We start from the raw sequence: 25,771 nt of genomic DNA, 5'->3' as shown, positions 1-25,771 counted from the left end.
GCCAGGGTCTCACTCACTCACGCACACGCACGCACATGCACACGCACACACACGCACACAAGCACACACACACACACACACTTTTAATAGTAGGTGCTGAAGATGTTTCTCTCTGGTTTGGGAAGTGGGATAGATTATGTATCAGGTGTAGCTCAAGGTGCAGAAGAAGTGCTTTTAATCACCATATCTAAACATAGCTTTGCAATTATCTTTACGCTGTCTCTCTCCACGGTCCCCCTGGAGGAGCGCTCAGAGTTAACAGGTAGACATGGAGTTTTACAACTGGCAGAATCACTAATGAAATGGGACATTTCATATTCCGTCGATATCAAAGTGGGATCATTATCATTTTGACCCCACGGGGTGAGATCTTGCGTGGAGCCCCAGATCGAGGGAGATTATCAGGGAGACCACTGATAATCTCCCTCGATCTGGGGCTTCCATTTCCTAATAATTGCTCCCACAGTTGATTTCTTCAAACCAAGCTGCTTACCTATTGCAGATTCAGTCTTCCCAGCCTGGTGCAGGTCTACAATTTTGTTTCTGGTGTCCTTTGACAGCTCTTTGGTCTTGGCCATAGTGGAGTTTGGAGTGTGACTGTTTGAGGTTGTGGACAGGTGTCTTTTATACTGATAACAAGTTCAAACAGGTGCCATTAATACAGGTAACGAGTGGAGGACAGAGGAGCCTCTTAAAGAAGAAGTTACAGGTCTGTGAGAGCCAGAAATCTTGCTTGTTTGTCTGTCATAGTTGACGTGTACCTATGATGAAAATTACAGGCCTCTCTCATCTTTTTAAGTGGGAGAACTTGCACAATTGGTGGCTGACTAAATACTTTTTCCCCCCACTGTATCTGAGAGGCTCATACCTCAGTAAAGACAAGCACCCAGAGACCAAAGGCTGATCAAAGCGCTCCTACTTCTGCAAGTTAGGCCAGGATGATTTGATCAACTACTGTATTAATAATTGCGATTTTTATTGACTACAATGTTTACCACAGTCAAAGTTTTATTGTAGCCTATAGTTGAGTAGCTACCATGAGCTAACTATACTGAACAAAAATATGAACGCAACATGTAAAGTGTTGGTCCCATGTTTCATGAGCTGAAATAAAAGATCCCAGAAATGTTCCGTACACACAAAAAGCTTATTTCTCTCAAATGTTGTGCTCAAATTTGTTTACATCCCTGTTAGTGAGCATTTCTCCTTTGCCAAGATAATCCATCCACCTGACAGGTGTGGCATACCAATAAACTGATTAAACAGCATGATCATTACCCAGGCCACTCTAAAATGTGCAGTTTTATCACACAACACAATGCCACAGATGTCTCAAGTTTTGAGGGAGCGTGCAATTGGCATGCTGACTGCAGGAATGTCCACCAGAGCTGTTGCCAGAGAATTTAATGTTCATTTCTCTACCATAAGCCGCCTCCAACATCGTTTTAGAGAATTTGGCAGAATGTCCAACTGGCCTTACAACCGCAGACCACATGTATGGCGTCGTGTGGGCGAGCGGTTTGCTGATGTCAACGTTGTGAACAGAGTGCCCCATGGTGGCGGTGGGGTTATGGTACGGGCAGGCATAAGCTACGGACAACGAACACGATTGCATTTTATTGATGGCAATTTGAATGCACAAAAATACCATGACGAGATCCTGAGGCCCATTGTGAGGCCCATTCTTTGGGGGGCATCTGTGACCAACAGATGCATATCTGTATTCCCAGTCATGTGAAATCCATAGATTAGGGCCTAATTAATTTATTTCAATTGACTGATTTCCTCATATGAATTGTAACTCAGTAAAATCAATGAAATTGTTGCAAATTCACTTACAGTTTTTTGTTCAATACTGCGGAAACATGTGCAAATCTCTAAATACAGTTATCACAACAACACTATGTGGCAACCTGTGGATAATTTGTCATTGCTTTGACACAAAATGCATTCAATGACAACATCTTTCAAATTACATAAATACTTGTCTCACAAAAACACATTTACCAACAAAACACAATGTACAGTTGAAGTCGGAAGTTTACATACATTTAGGTTGGAGTCATTAAAACTTGTTTTTCAACCACTACACACATTTCTTATTAACAAACTATAGTTTTGGCAAGTCGGTTAGGACATCTACTTTGTTTATGACACAAGTAATTTTTCCAACAATTGTTTACAGACAGATTATTTCACTTATAATTCACTGTATCACAATTCCAGTGGGTCAGAAGTTTACATAGACTAAGTTGACTGTGCCTTTAAACAGCTTGGAAAATTCCAGAAAATGATGTCATGGCTTTAGAAGCTTCTGTTAGGCTAATTGACATCATTTGAGTGAATTGGAGGTGTACCTGTGGATGCATTTCAAGGCCTACCTTTAAACTCAGTGCCTCTTTGCTAGACATCATGGGAAAATCAAAAGAAATCAGCCAAGACCTCAGAAATAATAATGTAGAGCTCCACAAGTCTGGTTCATCCTTGGGAGCAATTTCGAAATGCCTGAAGGTACCATGTTCATCTGTACAAACAATAGTACGCAAGTATAAACATCATGGGACCACGCAGCCGTCATACCACTCAGGAAGGAAACGCGTTCTGTCTCCTAGAGATGAACGTACTTTGTTGCAAATACATCCCAGAATAACAGCATAGGACCTTGTGAAGATGCTGGAGGAAACAGGTACAAAAGTATCTATATCCACAGTAAAACGAGTCCTATATCGACATAACCTGAAAGGCCGCTCAGCAAGGAAGAAGCCACTGCTCCAAAACCGCCATAAAAAAGCCAGACTACAGTTTGCAACTGCACATGGGGACAAAGATCGTACTTTTTTGAGAAATGTCCTCTTGTCTGATGAAACAAAAATAGAACTGTTTGGCCATAATGACCATCGTTATGTTTGGAGGAAAAGGGAGAAGCTTGCAAGCCGAAGAACACCATTCCAACCGTGAGGCACGGGGGTGGCAGCATCATGCTGTGGGGGTGCTTTGCTGCAGGAGGGACTGGTGCACTTCACAAAATAGATGGCATCATGAGGAAGGAAAATTATGTGGATATATTGACACAACATCTCAAGACTTCAGTCAGGAAGTTAAAGCTTGGTCGCAAATGTGTCTTCCAAATGGACAATGACCCCAAGCATACTTCCAAAGTTGTGGCAAAATGGCTTAAGGACAACAAAGTCAAGGTATTGGAGTGGCCATCACAAAGCCCTGACCTCAATCCTATAGAAAATGTGTGGGCAGAACTGAAAAAGCGTGTGCGACAAGGGTTCTACAAACCTGACTCAGTTACACCATCTCTGTCAGGAGGAATGGGCCAAAATTCACCCAACTTATTGTGGGAAGCTTGTGGAAGGCTACCCGAAACGTTTGACCCAAGTTAAACAATTTAAAGGCAATGCTACCAAATACTAATTGAGTGTATGTAAACTTCTGACCCACTGGGAATGTGATGACAAAAATAAAAGCTGAAATAAATCATTCTCTCTACTATTATTCTGACATTTCAAATTCTTAAAATAAAGTGGTGATCCTAACTGACCTAAAACAGGGAATTTTTACTAGGATTAAATGTAATGAATTGTGAAAAACTGAGTTTAAATGTATTTGGCTAAGGTGTATGTAAACTTCTGTCTTCAAATGTATCTACAGACCATTTTGCAAATGTTAAGATACCCTTATCAAAACTGTTAAACTCAAGTTCAAAAGCTACTAAAAATTGAATTAGACTGCAATTTTTTACATTGCTACAGTAAAAGTAAAATAATAATAACTCTTAATTAATTAATTAATTATTCACAGCTGATTTTCATTCTACATTACGTAACTGAAGACCTACCCAGGTGTTTTCCATTTTTATGTCATTACCATCTTTACAAAAGGGGACATCTTTGGAATATATTTTACATAAACATGGACCCAGCCAGAGATAGTGTAGTGGCTTACAGAGGTGGAAGAGTTGCCGGGAGAGGCAGAGGATTACGTATCCGTGGTGGAAGACGACTGAGGGGAAGACCCAGAGTTGTAGTGTCAGATGAGATTAGGGCTACAATCATTGATCATGTTGTCAATCGTGGTCTATCAATGAGAGATGCTGGTCTTAGAGTGCAGCCAAATTTGCAACGCTCAACTGTGTCATCTATCATAAGAACCTTCCAGCAAACTAACAGGTAAGATATGCATTCTGCATGGGCATCTAACTGTAATGTAGGGTAGTAAATCGAGCAAAAGCTCTCCGAACCACAATTGTATTTCTGTTTTAGGACCCAACGGTTACCAAATGGAGGGAAGCTGTAATTGTTGACATGGTCATTAGCAACAATGCCATAAACTTCAAGATAGAGTGTTGGCAGACAATAATACATTTCAAAATGTTGAAAGTGTATGCATGACAAAGCATAATATCAGCATGAAGCAGGTGTACACTGTTCCCTTTGAGAGGAACTCTGATCATGTCAAGGAACTCCGGTACCAATATGTCCAGGTAAGATGTCTATATCCTGTAATACAGTACTGTTTTTACTGTAAACAAAACCCACCAGAGCACTGCACACTTAGCAGTGATTTCAGTTACAGTATACTGTAATGTAAACTACTGTTATAGAATAACTGTTATGTTGCCCTGTGGATTTACACTATTTTAGAGTGTCATGGAGCTTGAAGCCAACACCCCACATGTTCGTCTTTGTGGATGAGGCTGGTTTTAAAATGGCCAAAACACGCCAACGTGGAAGGAATGTGATTGGGAAAAGAGCAACAGTGAATGTCCCGGGCCAGAGGGGTGCCAACGTCACAATGTGTGCCATAAACCACTAATTGGGCCATACAACACAGAGCACCTCATTTCATTCATGGATGACCTCTATGGAAGGCTTTTGCCAGGTGAAGAAAGAGGGCAACCTGTGTGATTGTATGGGACAATGTGACATTTCACCACTCTCATGCAGTCACAGAGTGGTTTGCAGCCCATCCCGGGAGGGTGTCACTTTTCCTCCACCCTTACTCTCCCTTCCTCAACCCCATAGAATCATTATTTTCCTCTGGAGGTGGAAAGTTTATGACCACCATCCACATGATCAAATGTCACTCTTGGATGCAATGAATGCAGGATGCCTGGATATCTCTGCAGAAGATTGCCAGGGATGGATCAGGCATGCAAAAAGATTATTTCCCAGGTGTATTGCGCAAGAGGCCATACAGTGTGATGTGGAACCCAATGCAGCAGACAGGGTTGACTAGCATTGTTATATATGTGTTTCATTTGGACAATATGCTATGCATATTCAGTGTGTATACACTTTTTGTTTGTTTAACAGTACTGGAATTATTTATTTTTGTGTATTTTGGAATTACTCTGCAAAAAGCAAAATACAGTAATCTGCAAAAATACAGTAAATTGTATTGAAGCATATTACAGGCGTTCTGCTTTATTTCTTTACATATCTTGCAGGACATTATATACAGTGCAGGTTTGCTACTCTTCTTTTGTAAAAATGACTGTTGGTTCATCTAAAAAAAATATGATATTAAAGACAAATTGACACATTTTAAAGTGGTAGCTGTTTTTAGAGTTTTGTAGGTCATGATACTATGAATGACAAAGTGTGCATGTCGTGAGAGACTGTTAGCTTTTATTTGGTAAAAAGATTTGCTTTTGAGACATGTAGGATGTGCATTGCCAAGTTGCATGTTGTTTTGATAACTGTATTTAGAGTTTTGCACATGTATCCGCAGTATTGAAGAATGCTTGTTAGCAATCAAAAAAAAAACTGTAAGCTAGAGCTGACCCCATCTAAATTAGGATTGGTGGATATTGCAATCCATCTTCAGAAGTTGAGCCAGTGTCACAGAGGACATGTGATATGTTCATGCCAAGAACATATCATGTGCATGTTTCATGTTTCAGGCTCCAACAGAGACTCAATACACACTCGGAGTCACATGTAGTTGACATCCAGTGTAAAAAAGCTAGGCATTGTTAGGAGGCTAACTGGCAGTAGATTTGGTACTTTGGGCATTTGGAGGTTGACATTTGGTAGATTCAAATCAGGCAGATTACTTGTTAGGCTCCTGTGTAGAGGGAACAGACAGAACAGAAAAATATGTCCTGTAACAGTGGTAATGCGGATGTGTTTTAAAAGAAGCAAAATAGATAAAAGCAATGCCAAGAAAAATAATAAAATTAATGAGGGAATTATTATTGTTTTTTTGTGCAAATTAGCAACCAAAAAAATATCTTATTAAGATGAAATAAGTAAGGGTACCTTTGCATTGAATTGAAGAGGCAAATGTAATGGTGACAAATAACGTGTAAAGAGTGTCCTATCAATATTGACGAGAATAATGACAAAAGATAGATGACAACTCAACATGTGGTGACAACAAACTGCAATGTCATTCATACAAGGGGTACCTTATGAACACTCTAGGGCAGGGTTTTTTCCTTTCAATTAAGACATAGACAACCAGGTGAGGGGAGTACTTTACTAATTAGTGACCTTAATTAATCAATCAAGTACAAGAGAGGAGGGAAAACCCGCAGAATACTTGGTCCTCCGTGGAATGAGTTTGACACGTGCTCTAGGGAATACAAAACATTAAGGAAACATGTTTTCGACAATATTTTTTGAGATGGTCTTACCTGCAATAAGGACAAATATAAATAAATAGATAGTAAATAATTCTGTTAGTACTTATTAACATATTTTTACACAATTGCCCACAAATAGACATACTTCATGTATGGATATCAACATATTTCATGTACAAATATATGGTACACATGATTACCAAAATATTATCAGAATATTTATGTTAACATGAACAGGAAAGCCTGAAAACATTGACAGTAATTTAAGTTTGAAAACTGAAGATATTAGCATCTACCTATACAGTACGTCTACACTGCATTATGACTAGCCTGGGTATCAGTCGATTTCTACTATAGCCAAATTGAATGCAGAAACAGTAGCATCCGGGCTATGTAACCACTTCAATGGGGTGTTGATCATAGAGGTGTCCTTACTTGACAGGCTCCCAGGACTCTCTCTCGAAGCCCCTGTGGATGGACTGGGCGATGGATGACTCCATGAGGTCCACATATCGCACCACCAGTGGGGCATACAGGTCCTGCAGGTGTTTGTGGAACTGCCCATTGCACAGGTTATCTGAGACAGGACAGAGCATACAGCGGGGAAAAAAAGTATTTAGTCAGCCACCAATTGTGCAAGTTCTCCCACTTAAAAAGATGAGAGAGGCCTGTAATTTTCATCATAGGTACACGTCAACTATGACAGAAAAAAACAAAAAATCCAGAAAATCACATTGTAGGATTTTTTATGAATTTATTTGCAAATTATGGTGGAAAATAAGTATTTGGTCAATAACAAAAGTTTCTCAATACTTTATTATATACCCTTTGTTGGCAATGACACAGGTCAAACGTTTTCTGTAAGTCTTCACAAGGTTTTCACACACTGTTGCTGGTATTTTGGTCCATTCCTCCATGCAGATCTCCTCTAGAGCAGTGATGTTTTGGGGCTGTCGCTGGGCAACACGGACTTTCAACTCCCTCCAAAGATTTTCTATGGGGTTGAGATCTGGAGACTGGCTAGGCCACTCCAGGACCTTGAAATGCTTCTTACGAAGCCACTCCTTCGTTGCCCGGGCGGTGTGTTTGGGATCATTGTCATGCTGAAAGACCCAGCCACGTTTCATCTTCAATGCCCTTGCTGATGGAAGGAGGTTTTCACTCAAAATCTCACGATACATGGCCCCATTCATTCTTTCCTTTACACGGATCAGTCGTCCTGGTCCCTTTGCAGAAAAACAGCCCCAAAGCATGATGTTTCCACCCCCATGCTTCACAGTAGGTATGGTGTTCTTTGGATGCAACTCAGCATTCTTTGTCCTCCAAACACGACGAGTTGAGTTTTTACCAAAAAGTTCAATTTTGGTTTCATCTGACCATATGACATTCTCCCAATCCTCTTCTGGATCATCCAAATGCACTCTAGCAAACTTCAGACGGGCCTGGACATGTACTGGCTTAAGCAGGGGGACACGTCTGGCACTGCAGGATTTGAGTCCCTGGCGGCGTAATGTGTTACTGATGGTAAGCTTTCTTACTTTGGTCCCAGCTCTCTGCAGGTCATTCACTAGGTCCCCCTGTGTGGTTCTGGGATTTTTGCTCACCGTTCTTGTGATCATTTTGACCCCACGGGGTGAGATCTTGCGTGGAGCCCCAGATCGAGGGAGATTATCAGGGAGACCACTGATAATCTCCCTCGATCTGGGGCTTCCATTTCCTAATAATTGCTCCCACAGTTGATTTCTTCAAACCAAGCTGCTTACCTATTGCAGATTCAGTCTTCCCAGCCTGGTGCAGGTCTACAATTTTGTTTCTGGTGTCCTTTGACAGCTCTTTGGTCTTGGCCATAGTGGAGTTTGGAGTGTGACTGTTTGAGGTTGTGGACAGGTGTCTTTTATACTGATAACAAGTTCAAACAGGTGCCATTAATACAGGTAACGAGTGGAGGACAGAGGAGCCTCTTAAAGAAGAAGTTACAGGTCTGTGAGAGCCAGAAATCTTGCTTGTTTGTAGGTGACCAAATACTTATTTTCCACCATAATTTGCAAATAAATTCATTAAAATTCCTACAATGTGATTTTCTGGATTTTTTTTCTCTCAATTTGTCTGTCATAGTTGACGTGTACCTATGATGAAAATTACAGGCCTCTCTCATCTTTTTAAGTGGGAGAACTTGCACAATTGGTGGCTGACTAAATACTTTTTTCCCCCACTGTATAGGTTAGAGGAAGTCATTCATTAAACTGTAACACCATCAGAACAGTCACCTCCAAAATGATTGGCACCCTTGATAATGATGAGCAAAAAAAACGTGTCTAAAATAAATAATACAAATACTGAGCTATATTGTATGCCCAATAAAATATATACACTACCGTTAAACGTTTGGGGTCACTTAGAAATGTCCTTGTGTTCGAAAGAAAAGCAATTTTTTTGTCCATTAAAATAACAGGAAATTGATCAGAAATACAGTGTAGACATTGTTAATGTTGTAAATGGCTATTGTAGCTGGAAACGGCTGATTTTTAATGGAATATCTACATAGGCGTACAGAGGCCCATTATCAGCAACCATCAGTCCTGTGTTCCAATGGCACGTTGTGTTTGCTAATCCAAGTTTATCATTTTAAAAGGCTAATTGATCATTAGAAAACCCTTTTGCAATTATGTTAGCACAGCTGAAAACTGTTGTGCTGATTAAAGAAGCAATAAAACTGGCCTTCTTGAGACTAGTTGAGTATCTGGAGCATCAGCAATTGTGGGTTTGATTACAGGCTCAAAATGGCCAGAAACAAATAACATTCTTCTGAAACTCGTCAGTCTATTCTTGATCTGAGAAATGAAGGCTTTTCCATGCTAGAAATTGCCAAGAAACTGAAGATCTCGTACAACGCTGTGTGCTACTCCCTTCACAGAACAGCACAAACTGGCTCTAAACAGAATAGAAAGAGGAGTGGGAGGCCCTGGTGCACAACTGAGCAAGAGGACAAATACATTAGAGTGTCTAGTTTGAGAAACGGATGCCTCACAGGTCCTCAACTGGCAGCTTCATTAAATAGTACCCGCAAAACACCAGTCTCAACGTCAACAGTGAAGAGGCGACTCCGGGATGCTGACCTTCTAGGCAGAGTTGCAAAGAAAAAGACATATCTCAGACTGGCCAATAAAAAGAAAATATTAAGATGGGCAGTCTGAGATATGGCTTTTTCTTTGCGACTCTGCCGAGAAGGTTGCCTCTTCACTGTTGACGTTGAGACTGGTGTTTTGTGGGTACTATTCTGGTTAGAGACAGTTTGCGCTGTTCCTACTTACAAAGCATGTAGAGGTCTGTAATTTTTTATCATAGGTACACTTCAACTGTGAGAGACAGAATCTAAAACAAAAATCCAGAAAATCACATTGTATAATTTTTAAGTAATTAATTTCCATTTTATTGCATGACATAAGTATTTGATCACCTACCAACCAGTAAGAATTCCGGCTCTCACAGACCTGTTAGTTTTTCTTTAAGAAGCCCTCCTGTTCTCCACTCATTACCTGTATTAACTGCACCTGTTTGAACTCGTTACCTGTATAAAAGACACCTGTCCACACACTCAATCAAACATACTCCAACCTCTCCACAATGGCCAAGACCAGAGCGCTGTGTAAGGACATCAGGGTTAAAATTGTAGACCTGCACAAGGCTGGGATGGGCTACAGGACAATAGGCAAGCAGCTTGGTGAGAAGGCAACAACTGTTGGCGCAATTATTAGAAAATGGAAGAAGTTCAAGATGATGGTCAATCACCCTCGGTCTGGGGCTCCATGCAAGATCTCACCTCGTGGGGCATCAATGATCATGAGGAAGGTGAGGGATCAGCCCAGAACTACATGGCAGGACCTGGTCAATGACCTGAAGAGAGCTGGGACCACAGTCTCAAAGAAAACCATTAGTAACACACTACGCCGTCATGGATTAAAATCCTGCAGCGTACGCAAGGTCCCCCTGCTCAAGCCAGCGCATGTCCAGGCCCATCTGAAGTTTGCCAATGACCATCTGGATGATCCAGAGGAGGAATGGGAGAAGGTCATGTTGTCTGATGAGACAAAAATAGAGCTTTTTGGTCTAAACTCCACTCGCCGTGTTTGGAGGAAGAAGAAGGATGAGTACAACCCCAAGAACACCATCCCAACCGTGAAGCATGGAGGTGGAAAAATAATTATTTGGGGATGCTTTTCTGCAAAGGGGACAGGACGACTGCACCGTATTGAGGGGAGGATGGATGGGGCCATGTATCGCGAGATCTTGGCCAACAACCTCCTTCCCTCAGTAAGAGCATTGAAGATGGGTCGTGGCTGGGTCTTCCAGCATGACAACGACCCGAAACACACAGCCAGGGCAACTAAGGAGTGGCTCCGTAAGAAGCATCTCAAGGTCCTGGAGTGGCCTAGCCAGTCTCCAGACCTGAACCCAACAGAAAATCTTTGGAGGGAGCTGAAAGTCCGTATTGCCCAGCGACAGCCCCGAAACCTGAAGGATCTGGAGAAGGTCTGTATGGAGGAGTGGGCCAAAATCCCTGCTGCAGTGTGTGCAAACCTGGTCAAGACCTACAGGAAACGTATGATCTCTATAATTGCAAACAAAGGTTTCTGTACCAAATATTAAGTTCTGCTTTTCTGATGTATCAAACACTTATGTCATGCAATAAAATGCAAATTAATTACTTAAAAATCATACTATGTGATTTTCTGGATTTTTGTGTTAGATTCCGTCTCTCACAGTTGAAGTGTACCTATGATAAAAATTACAGACCTCTACATGCTTTGTAAGTAGGAAAACCTGCAAAATCGGCAGTGTATCAAATATTTGTTCTCCCCACTGTATATACAGTATATATATAGTACCAGTCAAAACTTTGGACACACCTACTCATTCAAGGGTTTTTCTTTATTTTTACTATTTTCTACATTGTATAATAATAGTGAAGACATCAAAACTATGAAATAATACATATGGAATCATGTAGTAAACAAAAAAGTGTTAAACAAATATATTTTATATTAGAAATTCTTCAAATAGCCACCCTTTGCCTTGATGACAGCGTTGCACACTCTTGGCATTCTCTCAACCTGCTTCAGTTGGAATGCTTTTCCAACAGTCTTGATCGAGTTCCCACATATGCTGAGCACTTGTTGGCTGCTTTTCCTTCACTCTGCATTCCGACTCATCCCAAACCATCTCAATTGGGTTGAGGTCGGGGGATTGTGGAGGTCAGGTCATCTGATGCAGCACTCCATCACTCTCCTTCTTGGTAAAATAGCCCTTACACAGCCTGGAGGTGTGTTGGGTCATTTTCCTGTTGAAAAACAAATGATAGTCCCACTAAGCCCAAACCAGATGGGATGACGTATCGCTGCAGTTTGAACCAAAAATCTCCAATTTGGACTCCAGACCAAAGGACAAATTTCCACCGGTCTAATGACCATTGCTCGTGTTTCTTGGCCCAAGCAGGTCTCTTCTTCTTATTGGTGTCCTTTAGTAGTGGTTTCTTTGCAGCAATTCACACAGTCCCCTCTGAACAGTTGATGTTGAGATGTGTCTATTACTTGAACTCTGTGAAGCATTTATTTGGGCTGCAATTTCTGAGGCTGGTAACTCTAATGAACTTATCCTCTGCAGCAAAGGTAACTCTGGGTATTCCATTCCTGTGGCGGTCCTCATGAGAGCCAGTTTCATCATATCGCTTGATAGTTTTTGCGACTGCACTTGAAGAAACTTTCAAAGTTCTTGAAATGTTCCTTATTGACTGACCTTCATGTCTTAAAGTAATGATGGACTGTCGTTTCACTTTGCTTATTTGACCTGTTCTTGCCATAATATGGACTTGGTCTTTTACCAAATAGGGCTATCTTCTGTATACCCACCTAGCTTGTCACAACACAACTGATTGGCTCAAACGCATTAAGAAGGAAAGAAATTCCACAAATTAACTTTTAAGAAGGCACACCTGTTAATGGAATAATGGCGCCGGAGGGGATGGCTGCCGTTTTATGGACTCTTAACCAACTGTGCTATTTTGTGTGTTTTTTTCACATTGTTTGTAACTTATTTTGTACATAATGTTGCTGCTACCGTCTCTTATGACCGAAAAGAGCTTCTGGACATCAGAACAGCGATTACTCACCTTGAACTGGACTAATAATTATTCTTTAATGAGTCGGACGAGAGGGATTTGCTCCAGACACCCGACAGGGCCCTCATCCCTGTCATTCTCAGTAGAAAGAAAAGGAGATATCGCGGAAGGAGATCGGGGTGCTTGGTAAGGAGCCGGCGATGAGTGGCTAATCTGCCTTTGCCATCGATACTATTGGCCAACTTACAATCGCTTGATAATAAAGTGGACGAACTACAGGCACGTATATCCTATCAACGGGACATTAAAAACTGTAATATCTTATGTTTCACCAAGTCGTGGCTGAATGAAGAAATGAATAACATACAGCTGGAGGGTTATACACTGGATCGGCAGGATAGAACTGCAGCCTCTGGTAAGACAAAGGGTGGCGGTCTATGTATATTTGTAATCAACAGCTGGTGAATGATATCTAGAGTGAGGGAAAAAAGTACTTGATCCCCTGCTGATTTTGTACGTTTGCCCACTGACAAAGAAATGATCAGTCTATCATTTTAATGGTAGGTTTATTTGAACAGCGAGAGACAGAATAACAACAAAAAAATCCAGAAAAACGCATGTCAAAAATGTTATAAATTGATTTGCATTTTAATGAGGGAAATTAGTATTTGACCCCCTCTCAATCAGAAAGATTTCTGGCTCCCAGGTGTCTTTTATACAGGTAATGAGCTGAGATTATGAGCACACTCTTAAAGGGAGTGCTCCTAATCTCAGTTTGTTACCTGTATAAAAGACACCTGTCCACAGAAGCAATCAATCAATCAGATTCCAAACTCTCCACCATGGCCAAGACCAAAGAGCTCTCCAAGGATGTCCGGGACAAGATTGTAGACCTACACAAGGCTGAAATGGGCTACAAGACCATCGCCAAGCAGCTTGGTGAGAAGGTGACAACAGTTGGTGCGATTATTCGCAAATGGAAGAAACACAAAATAATTGTCACTCTTCCTCAGCCTGGGGCTCCATGCAAGATCTCACCTCGTGGAGTTGCAATGATCATGAGAACGGTGAGGAATCAGCCCAGAACTACACATGAGGATCTTGTCAATGATCTCAAGGCAGCTGGGACCATAGTCACCAAGAAAACAATTGGTAACATACTACGCCATGAAAGACTGAAATCCTGCAGCGCCTGCAAGGATCCCCTGCTCAAGAAAGCACATATACACGCCCATCTGAAGTTTGCCAATGAACATTTGAATGATTCAGATGAGAACTGGGTGAAAGTGTTGTGGTCAGATGAGACCAAAATCGAGCTCTTTGGCATCAACTCAACTCGCCGTGTTTGGAGGAAGAGGAATGCTGCCTATGACCCCAAGAACACCATCCCCACCGTCAAACATGGAGGTGGAAACATTATGCTTTGGGGGTGTTTTTCTGCTAAGGGGACAGGACAACTTCACCGCATCAAAGGGACGATGGACGGGGCCATGTACCGTCAAATCTTGGATGAGAACCTCCTTCCCTCAGCCAGGGCATTGAAAATGGGTCGTGGATGGGTATTCCAGCATGACAATGACCCAAAACACACGGCCAAGGCAACAAAGGAGTGGCTCAAGAAGAAGCACATTAAGGTCCTAGAGTGGCCTAGCCAGTCTCCAGACCTTAATCCTATAGAAAATCTGTGGAGGGAGCTGAAGGTTCGAGTTGCCAAACGTCAGCCTCGAAACCTTAATGACTTGGAGAAGATCTGCAAAGAGGAGTGGGACAAAATCCCTCCTGAGATGTGTGCAAACCTGGTGGCCAACTACAAGAAACGTCTGACCTCTTTGATTGCCAACAAGGGTTTTGCCACCAAGTACTAAGTCATGTTTTGCAGAGGGGTCAAATATTTATTTCCCTCATTAAAATGCAAATCAATTCATAACATTTTTGACATGCGCTTTTCTGGATTTTTGTTTTGTTATTCTGTCTCTCACTGTTCAAATAAACCTACCATTACAATTATAGACTGATCATGTCTTTGTCAGTGGGCAAACGTACAAAATCAGCAGGGGATCAAATACTTTTTTCCCTCACTGTAAGGAAGTCTCAAGGTTTTGCTCGCCTGAGGTAGAGTACCTCATGATAAGCTGTAGACCACACTATCTACAAAGAGATTTTTCATCTATATTCTTCGTAGCTGTCTATTTACCACCACAAACCAATGCTGGCACTAAGACCGCACTCAATGAACTGTATACGGCCATAAGCAAACAGGAAAACACTCATCCAGAGAAGGCGCTCCTAGTGGCCGGGGACTTTAATGCATGGAAACTTGAATCCGTTTTACCTAATTTCTATCAGCATGTTAAATGTGCAACAAGAGGGAATAAAACTCTAGACCACCTTTGCTCCACACAGAGAGTCGCGTACAAAGCTCTCCCCCGCCCTCCATTTGGCAAATCTGACCATAATTCTATCCTCCTGATTCCTGCTTACAAGCAAAAACTAAAGCAGGAAGCACCAGTGAATCGGTCAATAAAAAAGTGGTCAGATGAAGCAGATGCTAAGCTACAGGACTGTTTTGCTAGCACAGACTGAAATATGTTCAGGGATTCTTCCGATGGCATTGAGGAGGACAACACATCAGTCACTGGCTTCATCAATAAGTGCATCGATGACGTCGTCCCCACAGTGACTGTACGTACATACCCCAACCAGAAGCCATGGATTACAGGCAACATCTGCACTGAGAAAAAGGGTAGAGCTGCGGCTTTCAAGGAGCGGGACTCTAACCCGGAAGCTTATAAGAAATCCCGCTATGCCCTCAGACGAACCACCAAACAGGCAAAGCGTCAGTACAGGACTAAGATCGAATCGTACTACACCGACTCCGACGCTCGTCGGATGTGGCAGGGCTTGCAAACTATTACAGACTACAAAGGGAAGCACAGCCACGAGCTGCCCAGTGACACGAGCCTACCAGACAAGCTAAATTACTTCTATGCTCGCTTCGAGGCAAGTAACACTGAAACATGCATGAGAGCATCAGCTGGTCCGGACGACCGTGTGATCACGCTCTCCGTAGCCAATGTGAGTAAGACCTTTAAACAGGTCAACATTCACAAGGCCGCAGGGCCAGACGGATTACCAGGACGTGTACTCCGAGCATGCGCTGACCAACTGGCAAGTGTCTTCACTGACATTTTCAACCTCTCCCTGTCTGAGTCTGTAATACCAACATGTTTCAAGGAGACCACCATAGTCCCTGTGCCCATGAACACTAAGGTAACCTGCCTAAATGACTACCGACCCGCAGCACTCACGTCTGTAGCCATGAAGTGCTTTGAAAGGCTGGTCATAGCGCACAACACATTATCCCAGAAACCCTAGACCCACTCCAATTTGCATACCGCCCCAACAGATCCACAGATGATGCAATCTCTATTGCACTCCACACTGCCCTTTCCCACCTGTACAAGAGGAACACCTACGTGAGAATGCTATTCATTGACTACAGCTCAGCGTTCAACACCATAGTGCCCTCAAAAGTCATCACTAAACTAAGGACCCTGGGACTAAACACCTCCCTCTGCAACTGGATACTGGACTTCCTGACGGGCCGCCCCCAAGTGGTAAGGGTAGTTAAAAACACATCCGCAACGCTGATCCTCAACACGGGGGCCCCTCAGGGGTGCGTGCTCAGTCCCCTCCTGTACTCCCTGTTCACTCATGACTGCATGGCCAGGCACGACTCCAACACCATCATTAAGTTTGCCGATGACAGAACATTGGTAGGCCTGATCACCGACAACGACGAGACAGCCTATAGGGAGGAGGTCAGAGACCTGGCCGGGACAAGAACCTCTCCCTCAACGTGATCAAGACAAAGGAGATGATTGTGGACTACAGGAAAAAGAAGAGGACCGAGCACGCCCCCATTCTCATCGACGGGGCTGTAGTGGAGGAGGTTGAGAGCTTCAAGTTCCTTGGTGTCCACATCACCAACAAACTAACATGGTCCAAGCACACCAAGACAGTCGTGAAGAGGGCACGACAAAACCTATTCCCCCTAAGGAGACTGAAAAGATTTGGCATGGGTCCTCAGATCCTCAAAAGGTTCTACAGCTGCACCATCGAGAGCATCCTGGCTGGTTGCATCACTGCCTGGTATGGCAACTGCTCGGCCTCCGACCGCAAGGCCCTACAGAGGGTAGTGCGTACAGCCCAGTACATCACTGGGGCCAAGCTTCCTGCCATCCAGGACCTCTATACCAGGCGGTGTCAGAGGAAGGCCCTAAAAATTGTCAAAGACTCCAGCCACCCTAGTCATACACTGTTCTCTCTGCTACCGCACGGCAAGCAGTACCGGAGCGCCAAGTCTAGGTCAAAGAGGCTTGTAAACAGCTTCTACCCCCGAGCCATAAGACTCCTGAACATCTAATCAAATGGCTACCCAGACTATTTGCATTGCCCCCCCTCTTAATTACCTCGACTAACTGGTGACCCTGCTCATTGACTCGGTACCGGTACCCCCTGTACATAGCCTCGCTATTGTTATTTTTACTGCTGCTCTTTAATTACTTGTTACTTTTATTTCGAATTTTTTAATATTGTATTATCATTATTTTTTGGCATTCTTTCTTAAAACTGCATTGTTGGTTAAGGGCTTGTAAGTAAGCATTTCACTGTACCTGTTGTATTCGGCGCATGTCACAAATAAAAATGTATTTGATTTGAAATGCATTCCAGGTGACTACCTCATGAAGCTGGTTGAGAGAATGCCAAGAGTGTGCAAAGATGTCATCAAGGCAAAGGGTGGCTATTTGAAGAATCTCAAATATAAAATATATTTTGATTTGATGAACACTTTTTTGGTTACTACATGATTCCATACGTGTTTTTTCATAGTTTTGATGTCTTCACTATTATTCTGCAATGTAAAAAAATAGTAAAAATAAAGAAAAACCTTTGAATGAATAGGTGTGTCCAAACTTTTGACTGGTAGTGTATATTATTTTATAAAAATTAAATTGCTCAGATAATTTTTTTTTGTTTAACAAAATAAATCTAAAAAAGATAGGTTTCAAAATTATCCTGCTTGCGTGGATAACGGCACTTAGAATTGTTCTATAATGGTTTATGGGATTGAAGAACAGATTGGGGGGGGATCTTAGACCATTCCTCCATAGAGAATATTTCCAGATCCTTGATATCCTGCGAACTGCGCTTATGGAGTGCCCTCTTCAATTCAAACCACAGGTTTTCAATGGGGTTCAATTCTGGAGACTGAGATGGCCATTACAAAATGTTGATTTTGTGGTCAATAATAACCATTTCCTTTTGGATTTTGATGTGTGCTTGTGGTCATTGTCTTGCTGGAAGAGCCACTTGCGGCCATGTGTTAGCCTCTTGGCAGAGGCAACCAGTTTTTTGGCTAAAATGTCCAGGTACTTGGTAGAGTTCATGATGCCGTTGACCTTAATAAGGGCCCCAGGAGCAGTAGAAGCAAAACAGCCCCATAACATCAAAGATCCACCACCCTATTTTACAGTAGGGATGAGGTTCTTTTCTGCATATGCTTCCTTCTTCCGAGGCCACACCACCACTGGTGTGCGTGGTCAAAGAGCTCTATTTATGTCTCAGCTGACCACAGCACCCAGTTGCAATCCAAGTGCCAATTCCATTTAGCAAATTCCAGGTGTTTACATTTGTTGGTTGCTCTCAATAAAGGCTTTTTTTTATGGCAACCCTTCCAAATAGCCTACTGGCATGGAGGTGGCGTCTATTTGTAGTTTTGGAGGTTGGGTGACCCCAAGATGCGAACAAGTTCTGTAATTCTCCAACTGTAGCCCTTGGACTTTTCTTTGCCTCCTGAACCATCTTTCTCACTGTGTGTGGGGACAATATACTCTTGGGTCCTCTACTAAGCAAGTTTACCATTGTTCCAGTGGTTTTAAACTTCTTAATTGTTGCCCTAATAGTGGTATAAGTGGTATAACTCACTTTTCAGTATTTGTTTATACCCATTGCCTGATCTATAAAGTTTACAACCATTAGTTTTAAAGTTTTTTTTATACCCATTGCTTGATTTATGAAAGTCAACAACCATTTGTCTATTCATTTGTGAGTTCTTTGCCTTTCCCCATGATGGACGACATATGGATTTTACATGTGTGTTACCTCATTTTTATACCCCAGTGAAACAGGAAGCCATTTCAGGCTAGTAGAACCTTTAGATTTGCCAATAATTTTGACATATCTTTTAGAGATGTTTTATTTTTTTACTTATTCAACAAAATCTCTTTCTCCAAGCAATTTTTTTAGCATAAAACAATATCATTTTCCTTTTTTTTTTGCATACAATATAGCTCAGTATTTGTATTATCTATTTTAAACAGTCTTTTTTGCTCATCTTTATCAAGGGTACCAATCATGTTGGAGGTGACTAACAGCCCTGGGAGAATGATTTGAAAATGCATCTCTCCTTCCTGTCTTCCTTGGAGTGATTGCTGATCTGAAATGACTGGTCAGATGAAAGCTTTGAGATACCGTGGCTTTTACCTTTTGAATCCCATCAGAAGGAAGCGAAGTAGCAGTTAATAGTAGTCTAGCTCCTCGCTATAAGCTACTATACCAGATTTTCTCTCTTTTGTATATCTGATGGCTATAGTTTTTTTTGTTGACCTGGCATGTTTCCTCTAGATTCAACTGGTAAAAAGGCAACGCTAACACAGACCAAGGGAGATAGAATGAGGGCCAGTGTGTGTTGATGCGATGGCTCACGGCTCCACACAGTGGGTCTGTTTTCCTCTTTATCCCTTGAGCGCTCACTCTCCCTCTGTGTGTGTCTCTCTCTCTGTGTGTGTGTGTCTCTCTCTCTCTCTCTCGCTCTGTGTGTATGTGTGTGTGCGTGTATAGAAGTCAAGGTCAATGATACACCGTAGGTGCGATGTTTATTTTGTTCCCTGATTGCCGCTGTCCAATTAGCCACTTGAGTGGCTGCTGTACACTTTGATGTATTTGTCCAGGAGTGAGGATGCAGGGCTCGCCCTTCTCCCAGCCACCCCTGTTTTAGAACTCATTAACTGCTTGAATGGCCTCCGACTTTGGCGCCTGTCTGGTGCTAAGGCCATTTCATGACACATAAGCTAGCTGCTTCGGGGAGACAAAACAAATGACCTTCCATGTAAAATGTCCCTGTGGTATGGTTTGGTAGTATTGGGATGCTGCTCTGTGTGTGTAGTGTGTAACTTGATGTTGTACACCGTACTGTGTTATTGTGCTCCTGTAAACCACTGGAGAAGCCTGAGGGAGATGGCTGGTTGCTATCATGGTGGCAGGTTTACATTTTCAGTTATGCAGTCAGTCATGGAAATTAGAATTACTAGTATTACATGGGATTAGTCCATCTGTGTATGCTACAGTACATCAATCATACTGTATGTGCAGTGTGCACTATGAAATGTAATATATCATGATATGTGTTGACGTGCAGTGATCACTGGAGACGTTTGGTATTATAAATGTAAATTGGGTAAAAATACCATTAATTTCACCCTTCTGTTTGTCTTGTCTCCAGATTTTCTTGTTGCTATGATCATTGCAATGTGAATAACCAATCGGCTGTTTCTAAAAATGTTCAACTATGAATGTGGCCAATTGTGCAGCAGTAACAAGTGAGCATAACAAGCTGTTTCAGTCCAAGTCCATTAAGACACTGCAGGTGAACAACAGACTACATTACATTCTTCCAGACTCCTGGCTGATAAACTAAAAGGAGACATTCCCCTGGGACAATTAGCCCAGTGCAGGTTTACTTCACAAAGGCAGTTGTAAGTGTTTCTCTCCTGGCTCACGCTTTCAGAACCCTGGACAGCGCTCCTACGGCAACTGCAGTTCATTAATTTTATTTGTCACTTGCTCCGAATACAACAGGTGTAGACTTTACCGTGAAATACTTACAGGGCCCACAGCAACCATTTCACTGTTAGTCTGAGCTCTTAGTAAGAAGCTCCCACAGTGCTCTATTGTCCTCTCAATTACCTTCCTCGCTTTCATTATACTGGAGTCAAATGCAGAAAGGAAGTAATGCAGTGTGAAAGTAACATTAGATCGGAACACATTCTCCTCAATTTGGATCTCAACGCTAGGTTTTAGTTTCTCCAGCTCGCCAAGATCAACCACAATGAATATTCAATAAAACCCAGTCCTATGTGTCATGAATGCTCCAGACTGTGTGCTGTATGTGCTGTGTGTACTGTGTGTGCTGTATGTACTGTGTGTGCTGTATGAACTGTATGTACTGTATGTGCTGTATGTGCTGTATGTGATGTATGTGCTGTATGTGATGTATGTGCTGTATGTACTGTATGTGCTGTGTGTACTGTGTGTACTGTATGTGCTGTATATACTGTGTGTGCTCTGTGTACTGTGTGTGCTGTATGTACTGTATGTTCTGTATGTACCGTGTGTACTGTGTGTGCTGTATGTACTGTATGTGCTGTATGTGCTGTGTGTAGTGCGTGTGCTGTATGTGCTGTGTGTGCTGTGTGTACTGTATGTGCTGTATGTACTGTGTGTGCTGTACATACTGTATGTACTGCATGTGCTGTATGTGCAGTATGTACTGTGTGTGCTGTATGTGCTGTGTGTGCTGTGTGTACTGTATGTGCTGTATATACTGCGTGTGCTCTGTGTACTGTGTGTGCTGTATGTACTGTGTGTGCTGTATGTACTGTATCTACTGTGTGTGCTGTATGTGCTGTGTGTACTGTGTGTGCTGTATGTACTGTATGTGCTGTATGTGCTGTGTATACTGCGTGTGCTGTATGTCCTGTGTGTACTGTGTGTGCTGTATAATAATAATAATAAGCCATTTAGCAGACACTTTTATCCAAAGCGACTTACAGTCATGCGTGCATACATACCATTTATTTTTATTTTTTATGGGTGGTCCCGGGGATCGAACCCACTACCTAGGCGTTACAAGCGCTGTGCTCTACCAGCTGAGCTACAGAGGACCACCCATACACAGCACACACAGAACACACAGCACATAAATGTGCTGTGTGTTCTGTATGTGCTGTTTGTACTGTATGTACTCTATGTGCTGTATGTGCTGTGTGTGCTGTGTGTGCTGTATGTGCTGTATGTGCTGTATGTACTGTATGTGCTGTGTGCTGTATGTGCTATGTGTACTGTGTGTGTGCTGTATGTACTGTGTGTGCTTTATGTACTGTATGTGCTGTGTGTGCTGTATGTGCTGTGTGTACTGTATGTACTGTGTGTACTGTGTGTGCTGTATGTACTGTGTGTGCTGTATGTGCTGTGTGTGCTGTGTGTGCTGTGTGTGCTGTGTGTACTGTATGTACTGTGTGTGCTGTATGTACTGTATGTGCTGTGTGTTCTGTGTGTACTGTGTGTACTGTATGGTTCTGTAGTGCTAAACGGTGTGTGTGTCTGTTCATAATGTAGCCCTGGTTCAGGGCCTGGGCCGGGGTTGGAGCCACTCACGGTCGGTCCTCAAGAAGTCATTGAGCAGCTGGAAGAGAGGGAAGCTGTCCCAGCTGTCAGGGGGCTGAACCTCCAGTGCAGCATCCATGTCCACTGCATACAGAGACAGGAAGGTCTCTGCATGCTCCACCATCAGGTCTGACCACCACGCAAACGCCTAGAGAGAGAGAAGGAGTGTAGAATGAAAGAGAAAAGAACAATACATAGACAAAGAGAAAGGAGAGAAGGGGGTATGAAAGAAAGAGATACACGGTAGAGAGAAGGAGAGGAATGTGCAGATAAAGGAAGTTTGAGGAAAATAAATAGAGGGTGAAAGAGGGGGAAAGGGAGGCAGGTGGAGAAACAGACAAAGATAGAGGGACAGAAACACAAATGGAGGATAAGAATATGCAAATATAATACAAGCCTCAAAGTGTCATTCTCTAGAGAGGAAGGGAAGATAATGTTACTCCACCGATCTATATAAGGGCTCTTTTCTTCTCTTGTTTTCACAGTAAGAGTCAAGTTGTCACCTCTGAGGCATCACACAGAGATCTCTGGGGGACACTTTACAGCTTTGAGCACAGTGTTTCAGTTCTGCGCTCGAGCACGGCTAAACGTGCGCTGTTCTGTTGGCCCACAGAGAGAGACACACAGAGAGCTGTGTAGACACGGCTCCTTGACTAAGTCATTCATACAGCGCTGCTCTGAGCCTCCCCATAGGATAGACCGAATCAGTGGAGTGACAGAGTCTGGAACGGGCTGGTCTCATGCAGGTTAACACTCATCCTCCCATGCTTCCCCTCTCCCTGCCCATGGTCATCTGGGCCAGTCAGACATTCACATCGTCACACCTCTGTGATGTGAATGTTCCCATGGGCGTCATGCACTCTGGCATGGGACAGTTGGCATGACAGCGCCAGCAGCAACCAGCAACAGACTCAGGGTCAAAATGGAGAGGCTCGTAACCATAAATAAAACTGTCATTACAGGCCTCGAGCAGTGGGAGCATCTACTGATTCTCCACATTGGGTAACAGTTAAGGTTGGTTTAATTTCCATTCAAGTCAATTCATGAACTGTATTTGCCATGGCATACACTATACACAGAAATGTTATTAGATTCGCCAATTGACTTGAATAAAAATGGAATTGACTCAAACTGACTTGTACATGGATAAGGTGACTGAGGGTACTGGGTTGAGAAGGAGTGGAAGATGTGTCTATTTCTGGTTATGCTGGTCTATTGACAGAGTTAGTGTTAATTTTTGATGGGAAAATTCACACACAATGCATTTTGAGAAATGCAAGAGGGGATAGAGGGGTCACGTTACCTCAGACAAATGACATGCTTTTTCCATTGAGAGTAATCAGGTCTACAATGGAGGAGGATCAGCTTGTTGGGTGGAGGTGACTGGATCACCTCTCTTACCTGTCACACAGCTTTCCCCAAACACACAGCACCACAGATCAGGCCTTTCACTGACAGGATGGGACCAGAGTTGGCTGTGGCAGTTGGGATGGACAGATAAAACTGCACCATACCAAGTGGGGAGGGGCGGAGTGATGTGGTCGGGGGGTATTTCAGTGGGAGGGATCTGAGTATGATAGACAGGGACACTGCCACAGTGCTTGTTGAGGATGCTTTTTCACCAAAGGCAACCTTTTGTGCTGCACAAGCACTTGCACAACTCTCCAGGATGGGCTGAAAACAAGTATAAGGGAAGAAGTTGGGGTAATACTAGGAAGAGAGATGGGAACAGTTAAGATTATCCCTGGGCATTGGGCATCTTCAGTACATCACATAATATGGGAGGTGGAGGGTGGCAGGGGTTAGGGGTCATGGCAGGTGGGGGGGTGACAGGGGTTAGGGGTCATGGCAGGTGGGGGGTGGCAGGGATAAGGGGTCATGTTATCAGGATTTGAGGATCTATCACATACCTCTTTGCCCTGTCCGAACATTCCCCGCAAACAAAACAAACAATAAGAGAACAGGAAGTGGTTCAGCCAAGTATACTTCTGCAAAGTTCACATCCCTGTGTTGACTTTTTCCTTCTAATGGTTAGTTGGCAGGAAATATGTGATGATGACAGTGAAAGAAAGACATGATACAAACCAATGGAGAACAAAATAGTAGTTTAATTTACCAACCATACTCAAGAGCTCAAGGTCTGTTAAAAAAAAAGTCTACATTCTCTTTTGTGAGTAAACATAATATGCATGAGGAAAACCATGCACTTGGACTAGCCTTCACATAATCAATAGACACAGTTGGTGTTAAAAATGGGTCGCTGAGGTCTGTAAATTCTCTTCACATTTCCAGAAAGAGTACAAATACAGTGTGATGCAACAACAGGATGATAGAGTCTGAATCATCATCACACCCAACCTCCACTACACTACACTACACTCCACTACACTCCACTACACTACACTACACCGCTCTACCAGCACCATGCAACTTCTGTTGGGGACACCCTCATTTACAGGAAGAGCAACTTGTGACATCACCGGGAAAACCTTCCTAGCGCCTAGGGTAGGATATGATGTAATAGGGTTAATTAAAGCCCTGTTGGGTATTCCCTTCTAGGAGGCCTGTACAGGAAACAGAGTGACCAAATCAGAAGTCCCCCAGTCAAACTGTGCACTGCTCAACGTTGTCCTCCCAAACGATGCCTGGTGCACATGAAATAGAGGAGTGAGGAGTGATGCAACCATTTTGACCTTTAAACCCACACCTTGACCCCCTACCGTGCAGGCCAATGCGGTCTGGATAGCATGCACCGGTGAGATATGGAGGTAAAAAAAACTGATGTAAATACTGTACCGACTGTGACTGTAGCCTGTTAAACAGAGTCAGAGACAGAATAAATGCCACATGGTTCTCTGTAGTTCTTAACTCTCTGCTCTGATAATAACTGACCTTGGATTCATGTATGTGGACTGTACTCACCTCTGCGTGGTGCTCCTCGTTCTGTTGGAGGACCTCGATGACCAGCTCGGCCAGACGTATGGTGTCCTCCAGCTTTTTGGCAGGGGTGACTAAGCGCCCTACATTCTCTGAAGCACAAAGGTCACAGGTCAATATGGAGGGAGATACATGGCTGTAAAACTTCCCCTCAACGTCTGTTCAACATGATGCTAATGTTGGGCTGTTGTGTAAGCCTCCTAGGGCAACACTGTAATACCACCATCTAGAACAATGCAGGTATAATGAGACAAATTAAAACAGGGAAAACAATGGATATGTTCTACAGTTATCATGCAAAATGTGCAGAACGTCGTGCATCGCTCATGTTCGGTATGTGCTGACATCCACACTTTGAATGTTGCTTATGTGAGATGCTCATGTTTAACATGTGATATGCAAAACGACTCTCCCTGAAGTCTGGTACTTTTCCCCTGCTAAGTAGGATAACTGTGAAAACCAGGATAAATATAACCACTAAGAAAGTGTAGAGTGCAAGTATTGGCAGGTTTTTACATCAAATCCATCTTGAAGAACAAAATACACAATGAAAGTCTGCTGTTCACATTAGAGGTCTTCACGGATCCACCTGTACCCGGATACCGGAGACCCGA

The 25,771-nt window shown here is 42.9% G+C and overlaps 1 protein-coding gene across 1 annotated transcript in view; it reads right to left on the bottom strand.

Moving 5' to 3' along the window:
* The window catches only part of cadpsa (Ca2+-dependent activator protein for secretion a), a gene marked incomplete at both ends in the record, with an annotated part of 176,643 nt that overhangs the window by 27,472 nt on the left and 123,400 nt on the right, over positions 1-25,771 (bottom strand). The window contains 3 exons of the mRNA XM_084173711.1: positions 7,034-7,175; positions 22,212-22,368; positions 25,134-25,249. Of these exons, the coding sequence (XP_084029837.1) occupies positions 7,034-7,175; positions 22,212-22,368; positions 25,134-25,249 (415 nt within the window). The remainder of the gene's footprint in view (positions 1-7,033; positions 7,176-22,211; positions 22,369-25,133; positions 25,250-25,771) is intronic.

This window comes from Coregonus lavaretus, assembly GCF_964263955.1.
Source record: "Coregonus lavaretus genome assembly, chromosome: 12".
NCBI classification, from domain to species: Eukaryota; Metazoa; Chordata; class Actinopteri; order Salmoniformes; family Salmonidae; genus Coregonus; species Coregonus lavaretus.
This window is presented reverse-complemented; position numbering and strand designations above follow the sequence as displayed.